The 24,778-nt window shown below is 33.5% G+C and overlaps 2 protein-coding genes across 3 annotated transcripts in view; one reads left to right on the top strand and one right to left on the bottom strand.

Annotated features, from left to right (window-relative positions):
- Window positions 1-4,098: 4,098 nt before the first annotated feature.
- LOC148620449 (BTB/POZ domain-containing protein 6-like) lies at window positions 4,099-8,930 on the bottom strand. 2 transcript variants are annotated; one of them, XM_088581346.1, is made up of 4 exons: window positions 8,713-8,930; window positions 7,439-7,522; window positions 5,687-5,962; window positions 4,099-5,298 (listed from the first exon to the last, which is right to left on the bottom strand). In XM_088581346.1, exons 3-4 carry the CDS (start codon window positions 5,929-5,931, stop codon window positions 4,272-4,274), a joined length of 1,272 nt encoding a protein of 423 aa, XP_088437472.1. In that variant the 5' UTR covers window positions 5,932-5,962; window positions 7,439-7,522; window positions 8,713-8,930; the 3' UTR covers window positions 4,099-4,271. The 2 variants fall into 2 exon arrangements, with proteins under 2 accessions (XP_088437472.1, XP_088437471.1); XM_088581345.1 differs by having other exon boundaries at window positions 7,439-7,592.
- A 3,053-nt stretch (window positions 8,931-11,983) lies between these two features.
- Window positions 11,984-24,778, top strand: part of LOC148620450 (protein bicaudal C homolog 1-A-like) — a 59,950-nt gene continuing 47,155 nt past the window's right edge. The window contains exon 1 of the mRNA XM_088581347.1: window positions 11,984-12,205. Coding sequence (XP_088437473.1) covers window positions 12,031-12,205 — 175 coding nt within the window. The 5' untranslated portion in view covers window positions 11,984-12,030. The remainder of the gene's footprint in view (window positions 12,206-24,778) is intronic.

Here is a 24,778-nt window from a genome sequence, read left to right on the forward strand (position 1 = left end):
TACTGTACATTCGTATATGATTTGCATAATTATATAATATATTACTTCACTATCTTGTTCTGCGCATCGGTGCTATAGAACCGTCAATTCTAGCTTCATACGAGGTTAAAATGTACCTCTTAAATATCATACTTGTACATGTGTTCTGCGTGTATTTTTTACTGGTACGAGAGCGGGAAGTTGACATTAAAAGATGAAATGATCGGTTACATGTAGCATTGAACTAGAAAGTCTATAATTTAGCTTAGAAACACCTAGTTTCCGAGTTGTTTTGATTGAGAAACTACGGTTACAAAGTCACCCAATTTTAAATAGAAAATATTGCAACTTCGCTTAAGTTTGCCAACCCATTGACGAACTGTTGCGTTACAGGAGTAAGTTCAAAAGTTGGTACATACAAAACATTACGACACAAGCTATAAAACCGACATAAGCTTTTAAAACGTTCTAAAAAGGAATACATTTATTTTGCTAGTAATGTAAAATAAACGATGAAAGCGGAAAGAACATGAATGTATATTATCAATTCTAAAATCTTTAAGTTTCAGCTCACTAAAATTTAATTTTGAACCAATATCTACGGCAGGGTTTGTGGTGGAAATGAGAAAATCATTGATTGATCGGAAGTTAATTTTAGTACAGGCAATTGAATACGCCTGGGTGTTGGAAGAAAGTCTCAATCAGTGGCATAGAATTATTGACGATTAGCGACTTTGAAGATTTCAGCCTTTGTTTTCTTTGGAAACTGTCTCGTATGTTTGGTTTGCAAATTTCTTACATGCTTGTAATTACCCTTCCGGAAATCCTGGTGTTGTTTTTAGTTGGAGTTCATATTACCGGTGTTGTAGTTTTTTGTATGATGCCTAGTTTCCTTATCTTCAGGTTTATATAAATTATGTACTTGTTATTTTTCCAACGCAGGTATAGTTATGCTTTTTACCCTTTGACCTTAAGGATGCTTTTCTATGGAAACGCAAATCACTTGACCGCAATTATGTTTTCCGATTGGCCAAATACTGCTAACTTAGTGACGTTCGAAAAACCTGTATCGAAATATTGAAATTGCGTTCGAAAAAAAAAACAATCGAAAATTTGAAATTGCGTGCCATGTGCTATTTTCATGAAAGAAATGTAGAAACTTAAAAAAGAACAAAATTTTACTTCGTCAGCTATCTTTTTTTTTAAAGATAGTAGTTGTTGATCATTTTCTACATTGTGTACTTGAATTATGGCGAATCTGAATTGATCTTTTGGTATTTTTCGCCGATATTTACTAGAACAAACCTATCTTACGTGAAATTTACTCCGATCATTTTTCTCTTACCTTATTTTTCATTTTTGATCTTCCCCTTCAAATATCCTTTTTCCTTTTTAACTATAGTATATAGTTCAAGAAGTACTAAACTCTCTATTTCATCGTTAAGAAGTTTGCTGCTAAGTTTAGAAATAACAAGAATTTCTAACGACTTTTGTTATATATTTCATGCTTACACAATATAAACAGAAAAAAAAATGGGTCAGCTTGTTCGTTTTTGAGATATAGGTTACAGACCACCAATTCAACCAATGAGCATTTGGAAAGTACGCAAAAATAGTCCTACGCAGAAATTACCCCTGTTCCTCATAGTGCTGTGAAAAAAGTTCTCATCTCATTTGAAAAATTTTAACAGTTTCTGAAAGGAAAAACATTTCTGTACATTTTATAGGTGCATTTTGCTTCTTGTGGTGTGAAGCCTAATCTCCATAATGATTTCTAAATATACCCCTATCTTGTGAAAACACTGGGATTTCCCATGCTATTTATAGACACTTCACTTCCGGTGACCAGTACTGCACCGATTCTGAGGATTGCGAGCTGACATATGTAGAATCATGCTGATATATAGTCCTCTGCTGGTTAAAGTTAAGGTAAAGTCCAGAGAAGCCATTGAATATTGTGAAATTAGCATAGAAGCCTATGGGAAGTGACATTAGTTGTGTGTAGCCTCAATGCACTCGTAATTTCAGTACTGTACATTCGTATATGATTTGCATAATTATATAATATATTACTTCACTATCTTGTTCTGCGCATCGATGCTATAGAACCGTCAATTCTAGCTTCATACGAGGTTAAAATGTACCTCTTAAATATCATACTTGTACATGTGTTCTGCGTGTATTTTTTACTGGTACGAGAGCGGGAAGTTGACATTAAAAGATGAAATGATCGGTTACATGTAGCATTGAACTAGAAAGTCTATAATTTAGCTTAGAAACACCTAGTTTCCGAGTTGTTTTGATTGAGAAACTACGGTTACAAAGTCACCCGATTTTAAATAGAAAATATTGCAACTTCGCTTAAGTTTGCCAACCCATTGACGAACTGTTGCGTTACAGGAGTAAGTTCAAAAGTTGGTACATACAAAACATTACGACACAAGCTATAAAACCGACATAAGCTTTTAAAACGTTCTAAAAAGGAATACATTTATTTTGCTAGTAATGTAAAATAAACGATGAAAGCGGAAAGAACATGAATGTATATTATCAATTCTAAAATCTTTAAGTTTCAGCTCACTAAAATTTAATTTTGAACCAATATCTACGGCAGGGTTTGTGGTGGAAATGAGAAAATCATTGATTGATCGGAAGTTAATTTTAGTACAGGCAATTGAATACGCCTGGGTGTTGGAAGAAAGTCTCAATCAGTGGCATAGAATTATTGACGATTAGCGACTTTGAAGATTTCAGCCTTTGTTTTCTTTGGAAACTGTCTCGTATGTTTGGTTTGCAAATTTCTTACATGCTTGTAATTACCCTTCCGGAAATCCTGGTGTTGTTTTTAGTTGGAGTTCATATTACCGGTGTTGTAGTTTTTTGTATGATGCCTAGTTTCCTTATCTTCAGGTTTATATAAATTATGTACTGGTTATTTTTCCAACGCAGGTATAGTTATGCTTTTTACCCTTTGACCTTAAGGATGCTTTTCTATGGAAACGCAAATCACTTGACCGCAATTATGTTTTCCGATTGGCCAAATACTGCTAACTTAGTGACGTTCGAAAAACCTGTATCGAAATATTGAAATTGCGTTCGAAAAAAAAAAAAAAACAATCGAAAATTTTAAATTGCGTGCCATGTGCTATTTTCATGAAAGAAATGTAGAAACTTAAAAAAGAACAAAATTTTACTTCGTCAGCTATCTTTTTTTTTTAAAGATAGTAGTTGTTGATCATTTTCTACATTGTGTACTTGAATTATGGCGAATCTGAATTGATCTTTTGGTATTTTTCGCCGATATTTACTAGAACAAACCTATCTTACGTGAAATTTACTCCGATCATTTTTCTCTTACCTTATTTTTCATTTTTGATCTTCCCCTTCAAATATCCTTTTTCCTTTTTAACTATAGTATATAGTTCAAGAAGTACTAAACTCTCTATTTCATCGTTAAGAAGTTTGCTGCTAAGTTTAGAAATAACAAGAATTTCTAACGACTTTGAATTTTGTTATATATTTCATGCTTACACAATATAAACAGAAAAAAAATGGGTCAGCTTGTTCGTTTTTGAGATATAGGTTACAGACCACCAATTCAACCAATGAGCATTTGGAAAGTACGCAAAAATAGTCCTACGCAGAAATTACCCCTGTTCCTCATAGTGCTGTGAAAAAAGTTCTCATCTCATTTGAAAAATTTTAACAGTTTCTGAAAGGAAAAACATTTCTGTACATTTTATAGGTGCATTTTGCTTCTTGTGGTGTGAAGCCTAATCTCCATAATGATTTCTAAATATACCCCTATCTTGTGAAAACACTGGGATTTCCCATGCTATTTATAGACACTTCACTTCCGGTGACCAGTACTGCACTGATTCTGAGGATTGTGAGCTGACATATGTAGAATCATGCTGATATATAGTCCTCTGCAGGTTAAAGTTAAGGTAAAGTCCAGAGAAGCCATTGAATATTGTGAAATTAGCATAGAAGCCTATGGGAAGTGGAATTAGTGGTTTTTAGCCTATAAGCATTAGAAATGTTGGCGGGAAAGGATAACTCTGGATTTTCCACAGGCTTTATCTAAGTAGGTTTTGTTTATTGAAAACCCCGAAGAAATAGTAAACAAGGATTTAATTATACTTATCAAATAACATTTTAAAGTGCGTTTAATGAAATTATGAAAAGAAAAGTGGGGGTCACTGGGCAAAAAGTATTTATGCAATGTAATGGATATAACCAGAGGAGACCGAAAATCCGACAAAAAGGCTGAAATTGAACAGGGAACATCCTTAATCTAACTGCCTCCCAACAATAATGCCGGGAATTTGGCCACTTGTTTCGTTAGTACCGTTCAAAGATGACACTCCAAACGTAAACGAGACAGTCAAATCATCCTCTACGATCTGCGTCATGTAGTTTTTACCAGTAAAAGTCCTGGGACCTTTCATGGTCAGTTGTATTGTATAGCGCACATTTTTCGTGAATTTGATTGGTTCAATGAACATGATCTCATACATCTCGTGTCCTTCTTTTGACGTCAGTGTTGTCGTCGTTGACGTTAAGACGGTGAAAAATTGGATTATTTTCACTGTTATTTCGTGAAGTCCCTTGTAATCTTTTGACCCGAAAACTATAATACCCAAAAGTAACCCGTCAAAATCCGATGAGAATTCGATCGAGTCCACCGATCCATCCTGGGTCCAACTCGTTTGGCTTTCATTTACAATACACCTGTAGAATTTTAAAGGGTTTGGAAGTCGTAGCTTCATTGAAAAATCGTCGATATTAACGCCGTCGTACGATTGATACACTCGAATTATTTCTTCAGGAGTTAAAATACGTCGAGTAGACACTTTTTTAGTAAAGTATCGTCGCTCCATGATTGGAAAACGAATATGATATATAAGATTGCCAAGAATTGTCCGGATGTTACCGTCAGTCAATGGCAAGTCCTTCTCTTCGCATTTATCTTGAGCCCAACGAACGACTTGTTGGAAAACGAAGTCCTCTTTGCACTTAAGGTTATCCGATTCTATTACAAGTTTGAGACAGTCAGCAGATAAAAAAGAAAGACTTTCGGAAACCATGCTGACTTTCCCTTGTTTATGGATATATTGCAAAGCTTTGGCCTTTAAATTGTCAAGGTTAAAGTCATGTGCTGTCTGCAAAACCACGCATGCGTGTTCATGATCTAGAAGTGAGGATAAGAATCTACTACATTCGTCTTTCACTGCTTGTAACATGTATTTTTCTGCCCCATACAATAAATCCTTCACGTTTGACGTATTAACTTCAATTTCATCTGTATATGTAAACCTACATATAAAAACAACATTTTTTTTACTGAATGACACGTTTTCACTTAACCACAGTACAATTAATAGTAATGCACAAAACTAAACAAGTATAGGTAGTCAGTTATGTACTTTTCTGGTAAACTAAGACTTATGTAAGATAACAATTGAAATGAAATTTACATTTTCAAACTGAAGATTTATTTTACATAATACAGTTGTAGTTAGATAAGACTACAGTCTTTCCATTCAAGTTCATTGTCTGTATTCATTGTATTTAATATGCACCTGTGAGTTCTTTTTCCCATTGTATGTTAAATATGGGAGTTGTCTTTTTTTTCATTGCCTTCTTTGTTTCCTCAATTTTTTTTATAAATAACCAACGATAACGAAAATAAAACGCACATTACCTGACCAACTGTTGAAAAATGTCTTTTTCAATATCTGGTATATTAACCTCCCCCTGTTCAGCCATTGGTCCCTCAAACATACTAAAGAAGACTGGACTAGCACTGGCTAACATATACCGATGGGCCTTGTATACAGTCCTTTCCGATCCTAACAGAAATGTGACGTCACACATGAACTGCTGGTTCAGCATATGAAACATACGTTCAGGTAACTTTTTACCGGTTTGCCAGTCTCTCTGTTCCATGGTTGCTTCTCAGATTCTCGAGAATTCAAAGCTGCATTTATAATAAATGTATAATACATAATATACTGAAATTCAGAAATTATTTCGTATATTGATTATTGCGATTTTGTCATTTAAGCAAAACAAAAAACAAAAACAAAAAAACAAAAAAAAAACAAAAAACAAAAAACAAAAAAAACCAAATTACCAAACAGACAAAAACACCAAAAAAAAAGGACTTTAAACTCTTTCGATTTTGAGAATAATTCCACATTATATACTCATTTTGTGATTTCTAAAATGCGAATTTTTATTGCTCAATCTAAAATACGCATCTGATATGAGCCAAGTCAAGATGCATATGGGTAATCAAAGAATTGATTTTAATTTTATTGTTTTAGTCGTATTTATACCGAAATTATAAAACATTTCAATAATTATATATATATTCACAGTAGATACACATGAAGATATCTAATTCAAAGGTGGGTTGCTCATCATACATTTGTATGTCCATGATGGATTTTTCATCCAATGATTGATTGATTGATTGTTGGGGTTGAACGCCCGAGCAGCAATATTTCAGCTATATTCAGGCGATGAACATGAAATGGATGATAAAATGAACATGAAATGATGATGATGAAATGAAAAAAGGAATGGGACACAAGGATAATAGGGTCGAAAAATTTTGATTGCCACTAGAAAAAAAGGAGGGATGGGTAGGGTCGGGCAATTTAGCCTCCTGTGGCGGAGCGCAAAGGTTCCTACTCCTATCGAATACCACAGCAGGGTTCGTTAACGTGCGAGGAACGTGACATCTTCCCCAACACGGTGCACCACTATGGTTTGCGGTCAGGTTTTCCGTATTATAGCCTAACAACCCCAGCATGCAATACGCCCCATTCCACCACCTGGGGTACACATCCCAGTTGCTCTGTGGGCAGAGCGCCTTGCCCCCGGCTAGGTGTCTGAGCACTCTTTAGTCGCCTTTTACGACAAACTTAGCGCTGCTGCAGGTCTATTTTTTGACACCCGGACCTGCATGGGGCCTCATCCAATGACAGTCGCGTTAACGTTTTCTTCATTGTTCAATGAGGTTTCATTTCCTATTTATGTGTGTTCGCACAAACCTGAAGCCCAGCTCTTGGCATTTTCGGTCACAAATAACAGTGATTTTAATGAAATTAATATAACAAGAGTTACATAATATCATGCATTATCATGTTTCATTTATTAGATGCTTGACAAACCTGACGTGTGACATACGGACGGACACACACAGACCAAAAACATCTGTATATTTGTGGGTCATCAATGAATATGCGCAGTGTACATATACTCCTATATACTTCAGATGTTTACTGCATTGACTAATGTGTTCAATCATATCAAATAAATTAATATGCACTTCGATAAAAGCTGTATGCATAATTCTGTAAAACGTGTGTACGTGTATGATCATCCACATACGTCAACACGTGCTTATAAGACAACAATAAAGATAGAAATACACAAAATAACATACCTCTATCTGTATGGCTTTATTGATTATGATGATGCTCTGTATCGATTACTTCCACAGCAGCCAATAAAATCACTTACTGAGAAGCTAAATGATATACATTGATGTCATTGTCTGTTTTCAAGTACTATATACTTAGCTCTTTAGGCAAACTAAACTAGAAATTAGACAGAATATCATTAACGTCTATAACATTATTTCTTGGTGCAGGGGCATATATTGAAACTTTAAAAAGGGGAGATCCCGAACCATTTTTGAATAAAAAAGGGGGTTCCATGCTATTATTTGCTTAAGCTTGCACAAAATTATCAGAAAAGGATGCGCCACTGCGGTGGTACTTATACAATAATAGTAATTGCAGCTATTTATAATGTTTTGTATATATTATGGTCTATTAAGTGTAATTAACGTTTTGTAAGAATCAGGCAAAATGGGAAAATCAGAAACATGCATGTCAGGATGCTTTCTCTATTTGAAAAGACCATTATTTGATCACTGCATCACTGGATTCGCTCAGAAATTAAAAAAAACTTCGAAAAATTAGGTTTTTGACAGAGTTATCTGCCCTTGAAATGTTCATTTTCAGTGCATTTCAATGAAATTATTACTCAATGGGCCAGCATTATATAGCAATTTTTTGTTTGTTTTCATTCTGATTGTGCAGATAGTCAAATTACACTATAAAAATGATGTTTTTTTTTCATACCACGTTTCACCTACTGTATGATTCTTACAGGGACTGACACTTAAAAAAAATATTTTAAACAATTCATACTCAGCTATTTGCCATAGACAGATTGAATTGTAATTCCTACATGAATGAATTTGAATATCCGTTATCTGTAACAAGGTCCACAAATGTGTACCTTGTACACAAGATATACACATACAGTACTGGATGTCTTTCTAGGCATAGCCAATTATTTGAGGTCATTATGGTTGAATTTATGATACTGATTTTATAGACGTGATAATGAATAGTCTATAAGGATAAAATTAAACGTGCCGTATCATACCTCAGTCCAGTTTACTCACAAATATGTCTTAATTTTCAAAACACGCTATCTAAATGTATGGCATACATTGTATTTATATATATGCATCATAGACCTGTATTTTTAAAAGTGTATTTAATTACAGAACTATGTATGCACAAAGGAAATAAATATCCTTATTTATTTATTTACATAACATGACCCAGAAACGCGTATATTCCATTAGTAAAAGAGAAAATCGATTTATTTCCTCAAATACCAACATATCTATTTAAAACATACCTGCAGTAAAACGAGATAATTCCGAATGGCTAATAGAAAGTCCGACCAGGAATAGATGTATGCCGGTTTTGTCGAGTGTCTGTTTCAATAAGATGTATTAACAACATACATAACTGTCAAACCCTATGTAAAATATCAACTTTTACCAAGCAAGGATAATATTTACACGCAGAATATTTAAATTTAGTTAAATCAGTCTCACACATCGACCACCGGACCGTAAAATAATTTCGAGTTATCTTTCTTTTTATGGAAGACGTAACTGTTTACCGCGGAACAGAATTGGGCATCTCAAAGTTCAAATGTGTCTGTACCCTATTCAGTCCTGTTTTTTGCATTTTTTTCATAGGCTCTAGCTAGAAGCATGCAAGGATCTCCCAACTTCAATTTGGGCTAAAAGATTTACCCTTGTTTCCGCAAAACCTACCGACCCTATTTTTTCTTGACAAGCCCTATTCAAATCTGAATCACGTCTTGTCCACATCCTTATCTTCGTAATAGTTATCCAGTTTAATGCCCCACTATCTTCACCGTGAACACGGTTTTTCTTCGATGGAGTTTTTGCCCGAATGTTAGTTAAGGTTGCCTAAGATCTTGTTTGTACATTATTTGGTGTTACTTTTGTAGCAGGTGCAATTACTGCTTAAGATTCGGCAGACTCAGATTATAATTCATACCAGCTTTAGATTGACTATAAGAGGGACGACGAATGCAAAGCTTTGTAACGAAATGTGGGTCGAATGTAAAGGAATCAATACAATTAGCAATGCATTTTATTTCCCAAGTACAAAATACTTTATTGCATACAGAAGTCATTAAAATGGAGCAATCTCATTTCAAGTGGGGTAGGTATGTGGCAGTTGCACTAACCTTGTTGGAACAGCTAGGCTATTCGCAATGTTGATTAGAAATTAGTCCTCAGACAATTATGAAAAGTTTGCAAAGTTATTTTATTCAAATCTATAAATATTCATTGACAAGGTGAATAATAAATCATAATACTTCAATGTCTGAGAAAATCTGTTATAAAATATATCAATCTGGATAAAGTTTATTTTCATTTTCAGTATCTTTAGATTATCTAAATAAATTATCAATGACTTTAATCTCAAAACACAATAAAATTAATTAAACTGAAATAAGTTAATTAAGGGACATAAATCAAAGAGTTCTGCCACACTTTAAATAAATATCATGATCTGTTAAGCTTCAACTGGTCAGTACATGCTTTATTGAAATTATATTATCGTCAGTCGCAAATATTTCTGTACTTGTCGAGAGTGAAGAAGCACTCGAAATGTCCGCGTACCTTTATAGTTTTTGTAGTACACAAATTGCGCGCGCCTGTCGCACACTATTAAATCCAGGGGAGGGATCTCGGAATTTTTTTAAAATGGGGGTCCATAATTCCAGATAAAAGAGAAGTTCAAGGCCATTGCGTATGTGATTTTTACCCAAATTCGTTCAAAATTAACAAAACATTATAATAATGTAATTTTCGGTAAGTTTTTAATGGTTGTACAAGTATCGAGGATGATCATGGAAAATAACAAAAAAATACCGACGGATGCCCGTCTATCGGAGAATATAACCACACCGACCGTGTTCTTATTGTTTTGCTTTATATGGGTAACGAATGTCGGTCTAAACATGTCAGAATATGACGTTAATGGTTGTCCTATAGCCCGGGACGAGTGTCGGTACCATTCGGACAAGTAAAAGTTAATTATATTTGCCCGGTGGACAACCAAATTTGTAATATTAATTTACTAAAGAAAACCTAGATTTCAATTTGATCAAGTTGAATGAAAATGTTAACGTCATGACCTGCGAATAAAAATGATTTTCACGATGGTAAAATCCAAATTGCAGGAGGTTGGAATTTCGTTTCTCCATATACTCCAAGGATGGCACCAAGTCAGAAAATAGCTTGCCATACAATCTCTAGCATTGCTGCAGTAGACAGTTCTTATAATATGGATAGCTCGGGTAGTTCAAAGAAGAAGACTTGATTGCAAAATCGATCGATCTAGAGATTTTGATAAGGCTCAGAGGTGTTCCATGCTGTTAATTGCACATCTCTCCCGCCTAAAATTCTGAATTATAATTCGAAATGCTGGAATTTTTGATCGACAACATATTTGTCCAATGTGGTGGATGCGTTTTTCAACAAATGGTCGGCATTCCAATTGACCAAACTATACGACAAACGCGATGACTTTTCATTTCGTCTGTGGCTATATCCCTTCGGTACATGTACGTGTGGAGTTTTCATATCACAACTCATTCGTTATGCCAAAGCTTGCCGTATAACTAAGTAGACTTTTTGTATCGCGCTAGGCTTCTTACAATTATGCTACCGGAATTGTTGCTACAAGATTGAAGTCATCACTACGGAGGTTTTATGATCGTCATTATGAACTTGTGCAGCGTTTCGGTGTATCCATCTACACCATGAAAACCGATTTGTTCAATGTGTCATAGTTTTCCTTTCCTTTTTCGTCTACCTGGACTTGACATTTTATGAGCAATTAACTCGGCGGGTGTTTCTAGAGAAAGCAGAAGAAGCTAACCTTAATCCGGTGCATCTGGTCCATGCTCCCAGTCTTTAGGGAGTCTGAGTTAATTTTACTAATTTGCTTTTGTTACTTTGTATGTATTATTTTGTTTATTTTATGTTCATTGTTGTGTGTCTGTTTTCCATGTTTGATTTTTGTCCTTGGACTACATTCTTTTGATTTCCTCCGGGTAGAATATTGGTTCCCCTTGATTACTCAATCAACTAATTTTCCAATTCCGACCAATGGACCTCCGGCTAGCATACCAAGGAATCCTCGAAAAAAAACCTAAGGATACAAATTACACACCCGTAGCCAGAAGGGGTGGTTCTTCGGGTATTTAAAGAACCCGCCTCAAAAACGAATCAGCACTATCTAAGTCGGTTTTGTTTGATTTGAGACTATTAAAGTCGATAGCTCCGCGAGTTTTAGACCCCCTTACAAATCCCTGCCTACGGGCCTGAATTTTTATCTTCGGTAACGGTACAGCTAATACAGATTACAGTTAATAAAAGGCTGTCTTATAATTTGCTGAGCAAGTTTTGACCGGAGCAGATTTCTTGACATGATCCGCCACTGAAATAATCGTGTGCTAAGAATTATGCAAAGCTTTATGGTAGTGTACATGACACACAAAATGAAACTAAACATTGCGTCGTCGATGGTTTTGATCTGTACTAAATGAACCGAACGTAAAAACCCGAAGCGAACGAGCAAGTTTCCGGAGCCTCGAAGTGGTAATGACAACAGCAGAAATGCAATGGCAGATCATTCATCGTTGTGCTCGGATAACATGAAAGAATCAAGAAGTGTAAACGATTCTCCGACGGATATATGTGATGAAAATAATCAGGAAATTAAAGATGAACTCGAGCCTGGATTTATCGAGGAAAGATTTCGTGTCGACAGGAAAAAGCTGGAGCAAATGCTCCAAGGTAGGTCGAAGTGAACTTAGTGAAAGTAAAAGTCCGAAAAGTTCCGAATATTCCAATATTTTGTAAATAGAACCAGCATTCCATAAAAATACATTAATATTAAATGCCCATAGTTGTATGAGGTTTTGATGAGTTAATAATTTTTTGTTTATTTTTTTAGTTATTTTATTTATTAGGAATTAATCATGACGATATCAATGGAATTTTATTTAACACATTGGAAACAAGTTGCAAGTTCTGAAATTGGTGTTAACGGGGGTAATTCAACTTATTTAAATTGGTGTTTACAAAAGTTTGGGAAAATGTCATACTTCACTTTAAATTGGGAATATTTATGAAATAATAATATAATTGAATTATCACAGTAGTGTCTTTTAAGTAAGCTGTCTCAGATAAAAAAAACAATCTTGTGGTTTAAGCATCTGGATTTTATTACAGTTGTCAGATTCTTTCACACCTGTTACATCATAGATCTGTCAGAAACTTCACTTTAAATTTTGGAAGTCATAACTTATGAAGCTGTAAAAAAAATTTCATTGTATTGAGATAATTGTGAATTTTGTAGAAATTTTTACCCATACTGTACAGAAACCACTGTACAAAATGTATTTTAGTTATACATTTGTACATGTATGCATTTTTGTATATTTGTTTGAACATGTACTGTAATGAAGGCTATCTCTATAGGCTTGCCTCAAAGTTGGATATTGTCACAAGGTGTTACTGTAGTAAAAGAATTACATAACTCCACAGCTTTGCTGGTACATGTAGGTTATAGTGTTGACTTACAAGATGTACTTTTGCATTACCCGACAGAGAGTACCCAGGTTGATTTGACTTCATGATTGGTACTATTGCAAATTCTGTTCACTTGACAAAATTAAAAATTAGGTTGTCTCTTAGTTACAAATGTACATGTAGCATATGTTGAAAAATACATGTTCAGAATGTACATTGTACATACAATGTGGTTGTCCTTTTTACAATGGCATTGTATGATTTTAATTTTTACTTGACCTAAATGTTAGCTTACATGTACATGTACTTGTCCCAGACAGTAGTACTACCTTTAATGTTAAACCTTGTGCTCTACTGTTCTTGTTTAAATCTTTGTGTATTACTATTGTACATGTGCAGTACTATCAACCAAAATTTTAATTTCTCCACTCTTCACAGTGGAGTCACTCATGTCCTCCACTGTGACTCCACCAAGGTAAAAACCAGGATATAATTGCCAAATTTCAATAGTTTTCAATATTTTTTTCTACTCTTTACAGAAATGTTATTAAACTACTAGAACCATAAAATATATCATGGCATAAAGACAGGAAAAGTTAATTACAAACAATTTTGGAAATGCTGACTCCAATGTGGAGAGTGGAGACACTGTGACTCCACTCAAAATATCTCCACTGTGGAGAGTGGAGAAATTAAAATTTGTGTTGACAGTAGTGTACATTGTACATGTATGTCATAATTTTCATATGCAATTTTAAAACTTAAATATACATGTATTTGTTTGTACATTGATCTTGCAGTGCTATTGGTTGCCATTGTACATGTAAGAAATACATGTACAATGTACATGTATAGCAGTATGAACACTAAGGTTGATTTCACTAGAAAAAAGTTTCCAAATTTGTCCAAAATGTGATTATGAATTAAAATTATCTCAAGTACATCTCAAGTGCATAAAATGTTAAGTCAAGTGTTTTGTTATTGGTTGTCAAAGTGCAGGGTATGGTGTTTCAGTTAATGCTGAATAATTGTTAGTGACCTTTCTTTTTCTGGTAATGTACATGTACAAATGTATCCTGTGTGAGATAAATGATTAATAATTCATGTACATGTAACTACAATTTCAAAGTTGTGTACTAATATTTAATACTTTCCATTCCCAAATGACACTTTTTTCTAATTAATGGAGGACAGTGTTTAAAAAAAGCTATAAATATCAGAGGGAAGAAGTTGTGAAATGCGCACTGTATTTTACAGAGAGTATTGTAGCAAGCAGGGCTACATACCATTACAATACCCTGATGCTGTATATTTGTACATGTATTATTTACCAGGATGCTATCCAAAAAAAGTTCCCATAGGGTCCAGTACAAATGTGATGCTATGATTTTAAGATGTTAGATGCTATGTTGAAACTTAGGATTCCTAGTGTTACCAGGATGGTGTACGTAAATTTTAGGGAGAATGCTGGCAATTACATCATGTATATGTATGCCAATAAGTGCCAGTCCTTGTCTGTCTTAAAGAATTAGGCAAAATAAAATAGACATGTACATGTACATTTGTACATACATCTTTCTTGCTACCCTACAAATACCTACCCATTTTTTGTGCCTAACCTAAATATTTTATGGCCATTTTGGCTCAAGGACTTCATTTGTATCAAAATCTACATTGTTTCCCCTTTTACTCAATGTAAACAGTTTTTGAAAAATGAAATAAATCCACCACCTACATAAATTTACATGTACCCTATATTTTTATGGCTGCTGGCTGAAAATAAGACTAAAATGTATATTTTGTTGGCCTTACAATTAGCACTGTTCTCTTGATTGTTTATAAAATGTTCTACTATATAGAAATTTTCTTATTTGGTCTTTTACACTTCTTGTGGCAAATAAATGTACATGTACTGAAAACATCTTCCCAAACAATGTACATTTTGTACATGTACAAGTATTTAATTAGTAATGTACAATTACCTGATTAGTGATACAACATGTACATTGTACAAATTCTGTCAGTTACAACAAGTTATTTAATTCTTTTCTTCATGAAAAGCCTGTTTTATTTTGGTTTGGGAAAAAAAACGTCTGACATTAAATTTAAATTAAACAAATGGAGCTTTTGGCACGAATCATAGAAATTCTTATGCCAATAGAATGAATGAAACTATATTTACTAACTTTGAAACTTTTTTAAAAATAACTCATTAGAATAGGAAACTCAATATGACCAAGCAAAGAAAACTATTTAAATATCAAGATATTCATGACCCCCACAAACCCTTTTGTTTTCTATTGACAATGAAAGAGCTTTAATAATTCAATGTGAAAGGAAGTACTCAAATTTTCTAGATATAGATATGTGTGTCACTTTGATATTTTTAAGGGTTCAGATTTCATACGGAGATTCCAATTTCTTTTTACTGTGGTTTTTGTGGTTCATGCAGTTCCAGTTCAGAGTGTTATTAATATGTCAACCTTTGATGACATGTTTATTTTGCACTTTAGTTCCAATTGCGAAAAAAAGGTTCAATGAAAAGCAATCTTTGCATAAAAAAAAACATACATTGTACATACATACAGAATGTACATGCGTTAATACAAATGCTAAGAGATGAAAGGGGCAACTTGGTTACAAATTAAGAAGTAATTTGCCAGTAATAATCAAATTTACCACTGAAGTCAAAAGCAAGTAGTACGTCACAAATATTCATTGATTTAGAACTGCTTAATTAATAGAAGATGATTTTATTAATTGTGGTATAATGAGAATAGGTGTGGTGTCTACATTTGTACATGTATGTTAAAAAGACAACAAACCCACTTGGAAGAAAATTTCAGCCCAAGGCATGTTTACATGTACATCATTTATGTACATGTTAATATAGTGAAACCTTTATACATACATGTACATATTAATGTTTCATTTCCATTTAAAAAAAGATAAACAATTCCAATGAAAATTAAGCAAATAAGTCACCCTAAGCAGGTGGCCCATTTTATTAAGATCTTTAAGTTAACAATATGATTTGAAGGCCTTTTTATGTTAAATGTATTTTCTAATTGACCTACATGTACATGTATTGTTGATGGAACTGAAGGGCAACTGAGTGATGTGATCAATCAGTCCGAGTAATTGTTTGTAGTGTACACTAAAAATTCATTATTTCATTGGAACTTAAAAGGGCTTTCATTAACATGTACATGTTTACAGTCAGAACATGTATTGTTGAGTGGTTAAATTTATTTGAGGTTCAGATATACTTGTTGTGCTGTACTGTGTGCAGAAATGACCCTTTAAATGTACAATTGTAATTGTACATGTACATGACATGAGGTACACATAGTTAAGTTCATGTAGTAAAGATTGTACTGTTTACAGAGTATAGAAGTGGTCTTCCAAAAATTTACAATACATGTACATGTAGCAAAGGTTTGTTACATGTAGATTGGCATTTGGTTGACCCATGCTGGAGATTTGCTTACTGACTAATATGTAAAAAAAGGAATAAAATGCACATATGCATGTATCACTACATGTACCTAAAGTATTCAAAAGGCTATTGGGGTGGTTTAATAATCTATAAAAATAATCTAGTTTTAGGTTTTATCAATGAAATAGATAATTTGTTCTAAATTAAATTCTCTCCTGAAATGATATTTCTTTGTTTAGATTGATGATTTATTTTATTTTCGTACCACTCTTATTTGTGCTTGCATGTACATGTATGTACTGGTAATTATACAATGTACAACTTACATGTGTACAAGGCTGTACAAGACTGTACTAGATTCAGGATTTTTGACTCAGCAAAATTAAACAAATAAAACACATGACAAACTATTGATTAAACTTCTGTATGATAAAGAAAATAAAGCCAAGTCAAAGTGCAAGAAAGCCAATAGGTTATAACTGGGATTATTTAAAAAAAAAACTATTGATTTTATGAAAGTAAATAAGGCCTTTTAATTAAACTTTTCTCTAAAACTGTACATCAATATTCATGTATGTTATCATTATCATGAATGATGTAATACGCAATTTTGTTTAAAACTGTACATCAATATTCATGTATGTTATAATTATCATGAATTGTGCGGTACATGTAGTAAATGCTGTTTTTCTTTAAATATTTTTTATGGTGCTAAAGGGTTACATTTGATAGGGCACATGATGTTAGGGTGTCAAGGTGGTATGATCAAAGTTATCTTAATCAGGGGTTCAAATTTATATATAAGATTAGAAGGTCCTGGATTTGTCCATGATCCTGAAAAGTCTAATAAATTGTTAACAAAAAGGGTTGAAGTTCAAGGACTTTGGTACATGAAATGTCAAAGGTCCTAAATGTTTAGGCTACATGTACAACAAATTCCTGTTTGATGAGTTGCTTTATATTTTGACTGTATATATGTACTTCAGTTGGGGTGTAGGGGTATCACCATTGGGGCATCACAGATATCTTGTGTGGCCTTAGAATATGTAGGCTGCGTTTGTTATTATTTTCTGGGTTGCTTTCTGGTTATTATAAAAAGAAACTTGTTGCAAGTCCACAGTGCTATCTGTGCTGTGGTACATTGTACATGTACATTGTATTTTCCTTAAAAACATCTCATGTACACCTGTACATATCCATGTTGTACATGTACATACAAATGTACAATGTACATGTACATGTTTTTGAATTGTTACATTTGAAACACATACATGAACAAATGTAGCTACCTATTATTTAAAATCCCTTTCATTAGTCTGTGCGAATTTGTTACAGGGATTAGAATTAGTGCTGGTCCAATTTCTTGGACCCTTAACTTTTGACGTAGATCTTTGAACACTTCATTTATAAGTCTAAGTCCTGGACCTTTAAAACTCTATTAAGGACTTTTGGTTTTCTTCAATGGACCATTGATTTCTAACTCAGAAAAATGCTGGGCCTTGGACTCCTAAAAGTAAGTTTGAATATTTTGATTGTACAGGTAGGTCTGTTGAAGTTTTTCAAACTTTAAAGTTTGTCATCTGAAATTTGTAACCAGATGAATAGTACAGTACAGACTGTGTCAAGACTGATGTACAATATTCTAAAAAAGCAATCCCCTTCTGCTTAATAACCAAGTGTACTCGCATTAAATGGTTTGTTTGAAAAAAAAGTCAACTTAAGGTCATCATATTGAGTATATCATCTAATAATTCTCAAAGATATTTAAAGTGATATGTTTCTTCTTTTTGATGAAGTGTGCGACATGTTTTCTGTGCTGAACAAAATTTTGGAAATATTTAAACAGACTTGAAGATTAATGATTGATATCGCCATTGTACAATTGAGCCGATGATATTTGTTATATATATAATACATATCTCGTTGAAAATCTTCTACCTTTAATAAATGTATTGTAGAGACTTATCCTGTGATCTGATATCAAGAAAATATTCAAGTTGAATGAGTTCAATTAAATTTGTCATTATTCTACTGTGTGTAAGATGGTAGTGGGCTTTTTTCTGTTCACTGTTCCAGGTTTTGTCTTTTCAAGAGCTGTGAAATAGTATTGTACATGTATAGTGTCATATTGAAATCATGTGTCAGTGAGCCAAATATTTTGTGCCCACATAGATTTGGCAATTTTTTTACAAGCACTATTGAAATCCCAATGTGTCTCCAAATCAAACCAGTTAAAAACTTTTGAGAAAATAAAAAGTTTTGCCTACTGACCCTAGTTATTAGAGCATGTTACTTAGGGGCAACACAGATTTTTTCTTTGCCTTAATTATTTGCCAATGGGCATTGAATTTTTAGACTTTCTGACTTATTGTGGGGGATTAGTAGGAACAGTTCTACTCTTTGACACATATTATCATCCTGAAATTAAATGTAATATTTGCCAATTTTTGTTGAATCAATCAATCAGTCAATTTGTAAATAGTTAGTACTTCTTGACATGCATCTTAGATCTGTATTAAACATTTATAACTGAATGAAAGTGACTGATGCAAAAATTATACACATGGAAATATCTTCATCTGTCAATCAGCAGTTTGATAAAATGCCTATAAAAACAATAAAATAAAGCTGTCTACCTGACTTGGCATTATTGATAAAACTCTGAACAGGTGGGCAATACTACTGCTCAAACAAACTCTCATCAAATTAAGGCCAAAAAATAATATATCTGTTTCCTGCTACCCTACCTACCTCCCCTATTTATATTTTTGTGCCTTCCCATTACATTTTTACATTAAATACTGGATTTTCTCCCTATTAACTCAATGTAAAATGTTTTTAAAAAAATAACATATTTCTGTACCTACCTTTTCAATTTTTCCGCCACAGTCGATATAGTTTCGCTTTTTACCCTTTGACATTAAAGAAGCTCTTCCTTGGAAACGCAAGTCACCTGATCGCAATTCTGTTTCTCGATTGGCCAAATCCTGATATCTTAGTGGCTTTCAAAAAATTGTATTGAAAATTGCTGTAGGAAATTATAAGTAAAATTAAAGAAACTAAATTTTACAGTAAAATTAACTGCGTCAGCTGTCTTTTTAAAGATAGTACTTGTTTTCTTGCTAGTAGCAGGAAACATGAATATTATTTTTTTGGCCTAAGTTGAGCCAAATCTGCAGTTTATGTTTTAAATTATATACCTTAGTTAAGAAAGGGGCATAGTTTCAAAATAAGTTGTAAGAGAGTGGAGACCTCTGACACCACTAGGTAAATCCCAAGCAAGAGTCAAGCATATGCTCTATAAACTATCTCTGCAGTGGTAAATCAAAAGTATGGTTGATCCATGGAATCTTGAGAAAAGGAGAAATGGTGGTGGGGGAGAGGGTTCCGGGGTCTTTAATGGGAATGAGTTATTGAATTATGTACATGTACATGTACTAATCTTGAACCACTAGTAGGACCAAACATTGTATTAGAGATTGGTCGTTTAATAGTGGAACTTTAAAACGTTAGGTTAATCTATAAAGCTGTGGTTATATGGACTATATTAATAGATCTTTTGAATTTCATTGGGCCATTCTTGAACATTTTTTGATTTAATGGGACATTTTCAGCTGAAATGTGATAAATGGCACATGAATCCAACTTCTGTATATGAAGTATGTTATTTTTAATTAGGTGGATACCAGAACATGCATGTATTGGACATTCATATACATGTACATTATGGTGCCATAAAAGCCACCACAAGTCATTAAAAAGACTGCTAGTACTGGTCATGCAATGCATTAAACATGCACATAAGCATGTACATGTACATTGCATATCATCCTGGCACCAATCTTTAAACACCTGATATGCTAAGAACAAGCAGGTTCTTAACTACATACATGTAATACTGATGAGTAATTCAAAACAAGAGGAAAAAAACTGGATTCTGCCTTTATTTTTTTATGAAGGAGATATTTTGCAGTTGGCATGGTAGATTCATGGTGTAAAAATACGAGGCTTAATTGTTCATGATGAAGTGTGTTGAGTTTCACAACAAATTTGAATTGCAGGTGTGAATAATGTGTAATCTGCAGAACATCGTGCTAATTTTAGTGTTTTGTGGTATGAGTGGTTAGAACTTCTCACTCCTTGCTGTGTAAAGACAATAGAATCTAATAAGTTAATGATTTGGTTCATCAGAAAAAACTTGTTTGTTTGGTGCTATGGTAGTCTCTTTTGAAAGGGATGGCCATGGAAATGTAAAAACAAGATAACATTATTCTGTACATACCTAATGTACTTGTACTCAAAATATCCATTTCTTCCCTATCTTTGAATGACTGGTACTACTTGGTAAGCAAATTTTGTACATAATCTCTTGACATCTTAGGGTTAACAGTTGTTTTGTACATTGTACAATATTTCAAAAACCCCATTGTGAGATTGTAATATAGACTAGAAATATAAAGGGGTCGACTATTACATGTTTACATTAAATTAAAAAGCTGAAAACTGCCTTTTGATTACAAATCCTTCCACAGTCCTTGTTGAACATGGACATGTATATATTATTGATCTAGAGTGAAAGAACAGTTTTTGCCTTGTGAGAGACTTGAGTGAATTATTTTACTCAAGTTCCTCCATAATCTGATGCAATACTTTATCTTTTTCTGAAATAATTAAATTTTCTTTAATTACATAAGAAATGGGCGAGGGATTGTCTAGTTTATGCTCAGAAAGTTTGCTACAAGGGTTGTTATGTGAGAATGCACCTACTTTGAAGCAGAGAGCTTTAGATTCCTATCTAACATTAGAGGTTAACAGGTTTAAAATACTTCAATTTTTTATGCACTTCAAATGAAAACAGTGCCAACTTGTTTTTAATTTTTCTACACATGTATTGTATATGTACATGTATCTGTGTTGTGGCTTATCATTAGTACAGGTAGACTCTTTGTATTTTGAATAAATTTAAAACATTACGTTTGAACATTTAGCATTTGTTCATTTGTAAATTTAGTTTTTGTATTAACATATTCATGAATATCAGCTTTTGAGATTTTTGCATCATTTACTGGATCATAAGTTTTTGTCATTTGTTGGATCAAACATAACTCTGTGCATGTGTATTTGTCAATTTAAGATCCATTTCCTTAGGTTTTAAATTTCGCAGTTTTACATAACCATAAAACGATGGCTGGTGGGAGTGGTGGGTGGTGGGTGGTGGGGGGGGTGTGTGTGGGAGGGGCTGTTTAAGTTGCTTGTTTCTTTTCTATTAGCTGAAATTTGATATTTTTTTTTTTATCTACACAGAGATACATCAAAATAAGTTTTAGAAAATGTCGTCACTATCAAGTGAAATTGTGATTCCAGATTGGTCCTAAAAGCGGAAATCAAATATGCGGGCTACTATTTTGCTGTACCTGTGTATAATGTTGTTTTTGGGCCATCTGCAGCTGGCCATGTGGTACGAGGCTTTCCTTGTCATTCATTGAAGTCCCGTAGGTGTCCTTGAGCTGACATTTTTCATTCTGGTGCAGTGTTCTAGGATTTTTCAAAAATTTAGGTTTCCGCTGGAAAACTCCAAATGAAGATTAGCATTCTCGCACTTAAAGTTTTCTTTCCAAACTGAACTAATCCTTTAAAAAATTCAAGCTTTCTACTTGAAGGGAAAGTGGGACACAATGATATAATTGCACTTGCCTCTGGTGATGTGAAAGTGGAATCCATGAACACTGTGGTGGGGTTGTCTCTCTGACGTATTTACCATATCCATTCTCCTTATAATAATAATACCCTTTCATGGGAGTGGGAACTGTGATGGTTAGTTACCGAACAAGCCATCTGTAAACCAGAATCATTCTTGGGTACTGCATGCAGTTTTGCAGGTTATTGTTTACTGGTAGTTATTCAGATTTATTATACTTCGGATAGATTTATGAGGTTCGGGATATCTTCTTTGAGAGAAGTAAGCAGATTTATGTTATAGAATCTTCCATAAAATTTTTTAGAAAATGATAAAAATCAGAGTTGATTAGATAAACAGAGATTGAATGGTAGAAGGTGTTATACTACATTGTGAAAAACCACACTGGTGGAAAAAAAAATCTCTTTGGATTCTTGCCATGACAAGTTTGTCTCTTAAAGAAGCAGGCTTTGTGTAAATGAAATAGTATAACTGGATGTTGTTCATCAGTTTTAACAATGGAAGATCATTTATACCAATGGTTTCAAAGCTCAGTTGATATATTTAGGGTTCTATGACATTCATGTAATAATAAAACTTTATGATATTGTCATTTTCTGGTTATACATGTACATGTATTTAAAAAAAAACTTAATTAACTTATTTCACAGTGATGGCCCTTGTTCATTTTGTGTCATATGGACACAGTTTATTGTTTTTTCTTTTTCATGCACCTATGATTGGTTTGATGTTTCAATTTTTATTTTACTCTTCATTAAATTTTGTATGTGTTTTCTAAATGACTTTTTTGATTTTTTCAACTCAAAAGGGAACTAAAATAGTGTGAACTTGCTTGCTAGTGACTGAGCTTTGGAGAGCTTGCTTTCTCAAAGTCTTCAATACTCCTTGAGTTGTTAGATTCTTGGAAGTTAATTAAAAACTGAGTTTTTTGCATCAAACATTTTCTTCTTTGTCCTTTAAAGTTTCAATGAAATAAGATGACTAACATCATGCTTTGGTACATTTTACTGTTGAAAAAAGAAAAAAATACAAAAGTGCAACAGAAAGTCACATACCATCAGTGAACAACAGGTGTTCCATAAATAATTTCACCTGAATGTTTTCACTCGTTTAATGAAAGATCTTTTCACTAAATTGATTTATTTACAAAGATTGACTTTACCAAAACACAAGAAATTCCTCTCTTGTCAGATGAAAGCTAGGTTACAAAATATCAACAGGGATTTTATCCATTCTTTTTGATTGACACCATCAATTTGGGTTCTGACAGATACTAAGATATGGGATGGTGAAAAGTTTCAGATACATTAATCTTTTTCCAACCCAGTCGGTATAGCTTCGCTTTTTATCCTTTGACCTCAAGGATGCTCTTCTATGGAAAGGCAAGTCACCTGGTCGCAGTTCTTTTTCCCGATTGGCCAAATACGGATAACTTAGTGGCGTTCGAAAAAAACTGCATCAAAAATTTGGAATTGCGTTTGAAAAAAACTTTATCGGAACCTTAAAATTGCTTGTCATGTGTTATTTTCTTGAAAGAAGTGTAGAAACTTAGAAGTAAAAAAAGAACAAAATTTTACTACGTTGGCAATCTTTTTTTTTTAAGATAGTACTTGTTGAGGTTGTGGAAGGTTTTAAAATACATTATAATTTATGGACTGGAAAACAAGGTTGCATACTTCCATCTTCATGAGGCTCAAGCAGGTACTGAAATACACAACAATTTATGGACTGGAAAGTTTGGATACTTTCACCTTTATAAGGCTCTGGTAGGTACTGAAATACACAACAATTTATGGACTGGAAAGTTTGGATACTTTCACCTTTATAAGGCTCTGGTAGGTACTGAAATACACAACAATTTATGGACTGGAAAGTTTGGATACCTTCACCTTTATGAGGCTTTGGCAGGTACTGAAATACACAACAATTTATGGGCTGGTAAACAGTTTGGTTTGGTTGTTTTACTTATTTCATATAAGTTCTAATGGCTTCTAACAAAAAAAAAACGGAAATTTTCAGATCTGTGGTCTGTTTCCTCTAGGTGAAGCTAAATTATGGTGTTAATGATCTACTTTGTCGCATGTAGGACATAGGATCATCTTTTCTTGTTTATTGTTGTTTATTTGACTTCTTTCCAGGTCTTGTCAATTTTGATTAAACCATTTGTGATTCCCTGTGCCAGGTGTATTTAGCGTCCCCCTTTTTTTGGTTGTCCTTCTAGGGACCATGCTGTTCATATATACCCTAAAAATGTTTTTTATATAGCAATAGAAGAAAGTGACATGGTTAATTAAAGTTGCCTACCCTTACGATTTTGGTGCAAGACTGATGCTTTTGGGCCATTTTATGCCCTTATGATTGTTGTCAAACTCCTTTTTTTTCAATTTCCATGTTTTTTTTTCCAGTTTTGTTCTGTCCTTTTTACATGATAAAAAATCTCATTTATATTCATTTTATTGCTATTCATCCACAATATTGGTGATTTCTGTCCACAAAATCAGCTTTTTGCAACAAAAAATGAAACTTAAGATAATTAAAATTACTGCTGTTTTTTTTGGGTACACATTACTATATGCTAGGCAAGTCTGGTTTAAGATGAGTGTATTGTTTAATTATGTAAAAGTACCAATCAATTCTTCCACCCTTTATTTTCTTATTGATGCTCATTTATATTATGTTTTATGTCTGTCTGTCTGTC

The sequence above is a fragment of the Perna viridis genome, chromosome 4, assembly GCF_037379345.1.
Source record: "Perna viridis isolate PV_CMFRI_1.1 ecotype Kerala chromosome 4, ASM3737934v1, whole genome shotgun sequence".
Taxonomy (NCBI): Eukaryota; Metazoa; Mollusca; class Bivalvia; order Mytilida; family Mytilidae; genus Perna; species Perna viridis.

Excerpts from the sequence above, each read along its gene's own strand:
- LOC148620449 (XM_088581346.1), bottom strand. The coding sequence starts at position 5,931 with ATGGAACAGAGAGACTGGCAAACCGGTAAAAAGTTACCTGAACGTATG. Across the intron at positions 5,299-5,686 it reads ATTTTTCAACAGTTGGTCAG|GTTTACATATACAGATGAAA; the intron begins GTAATGTGCGTT and ends TTTTATATGTAG.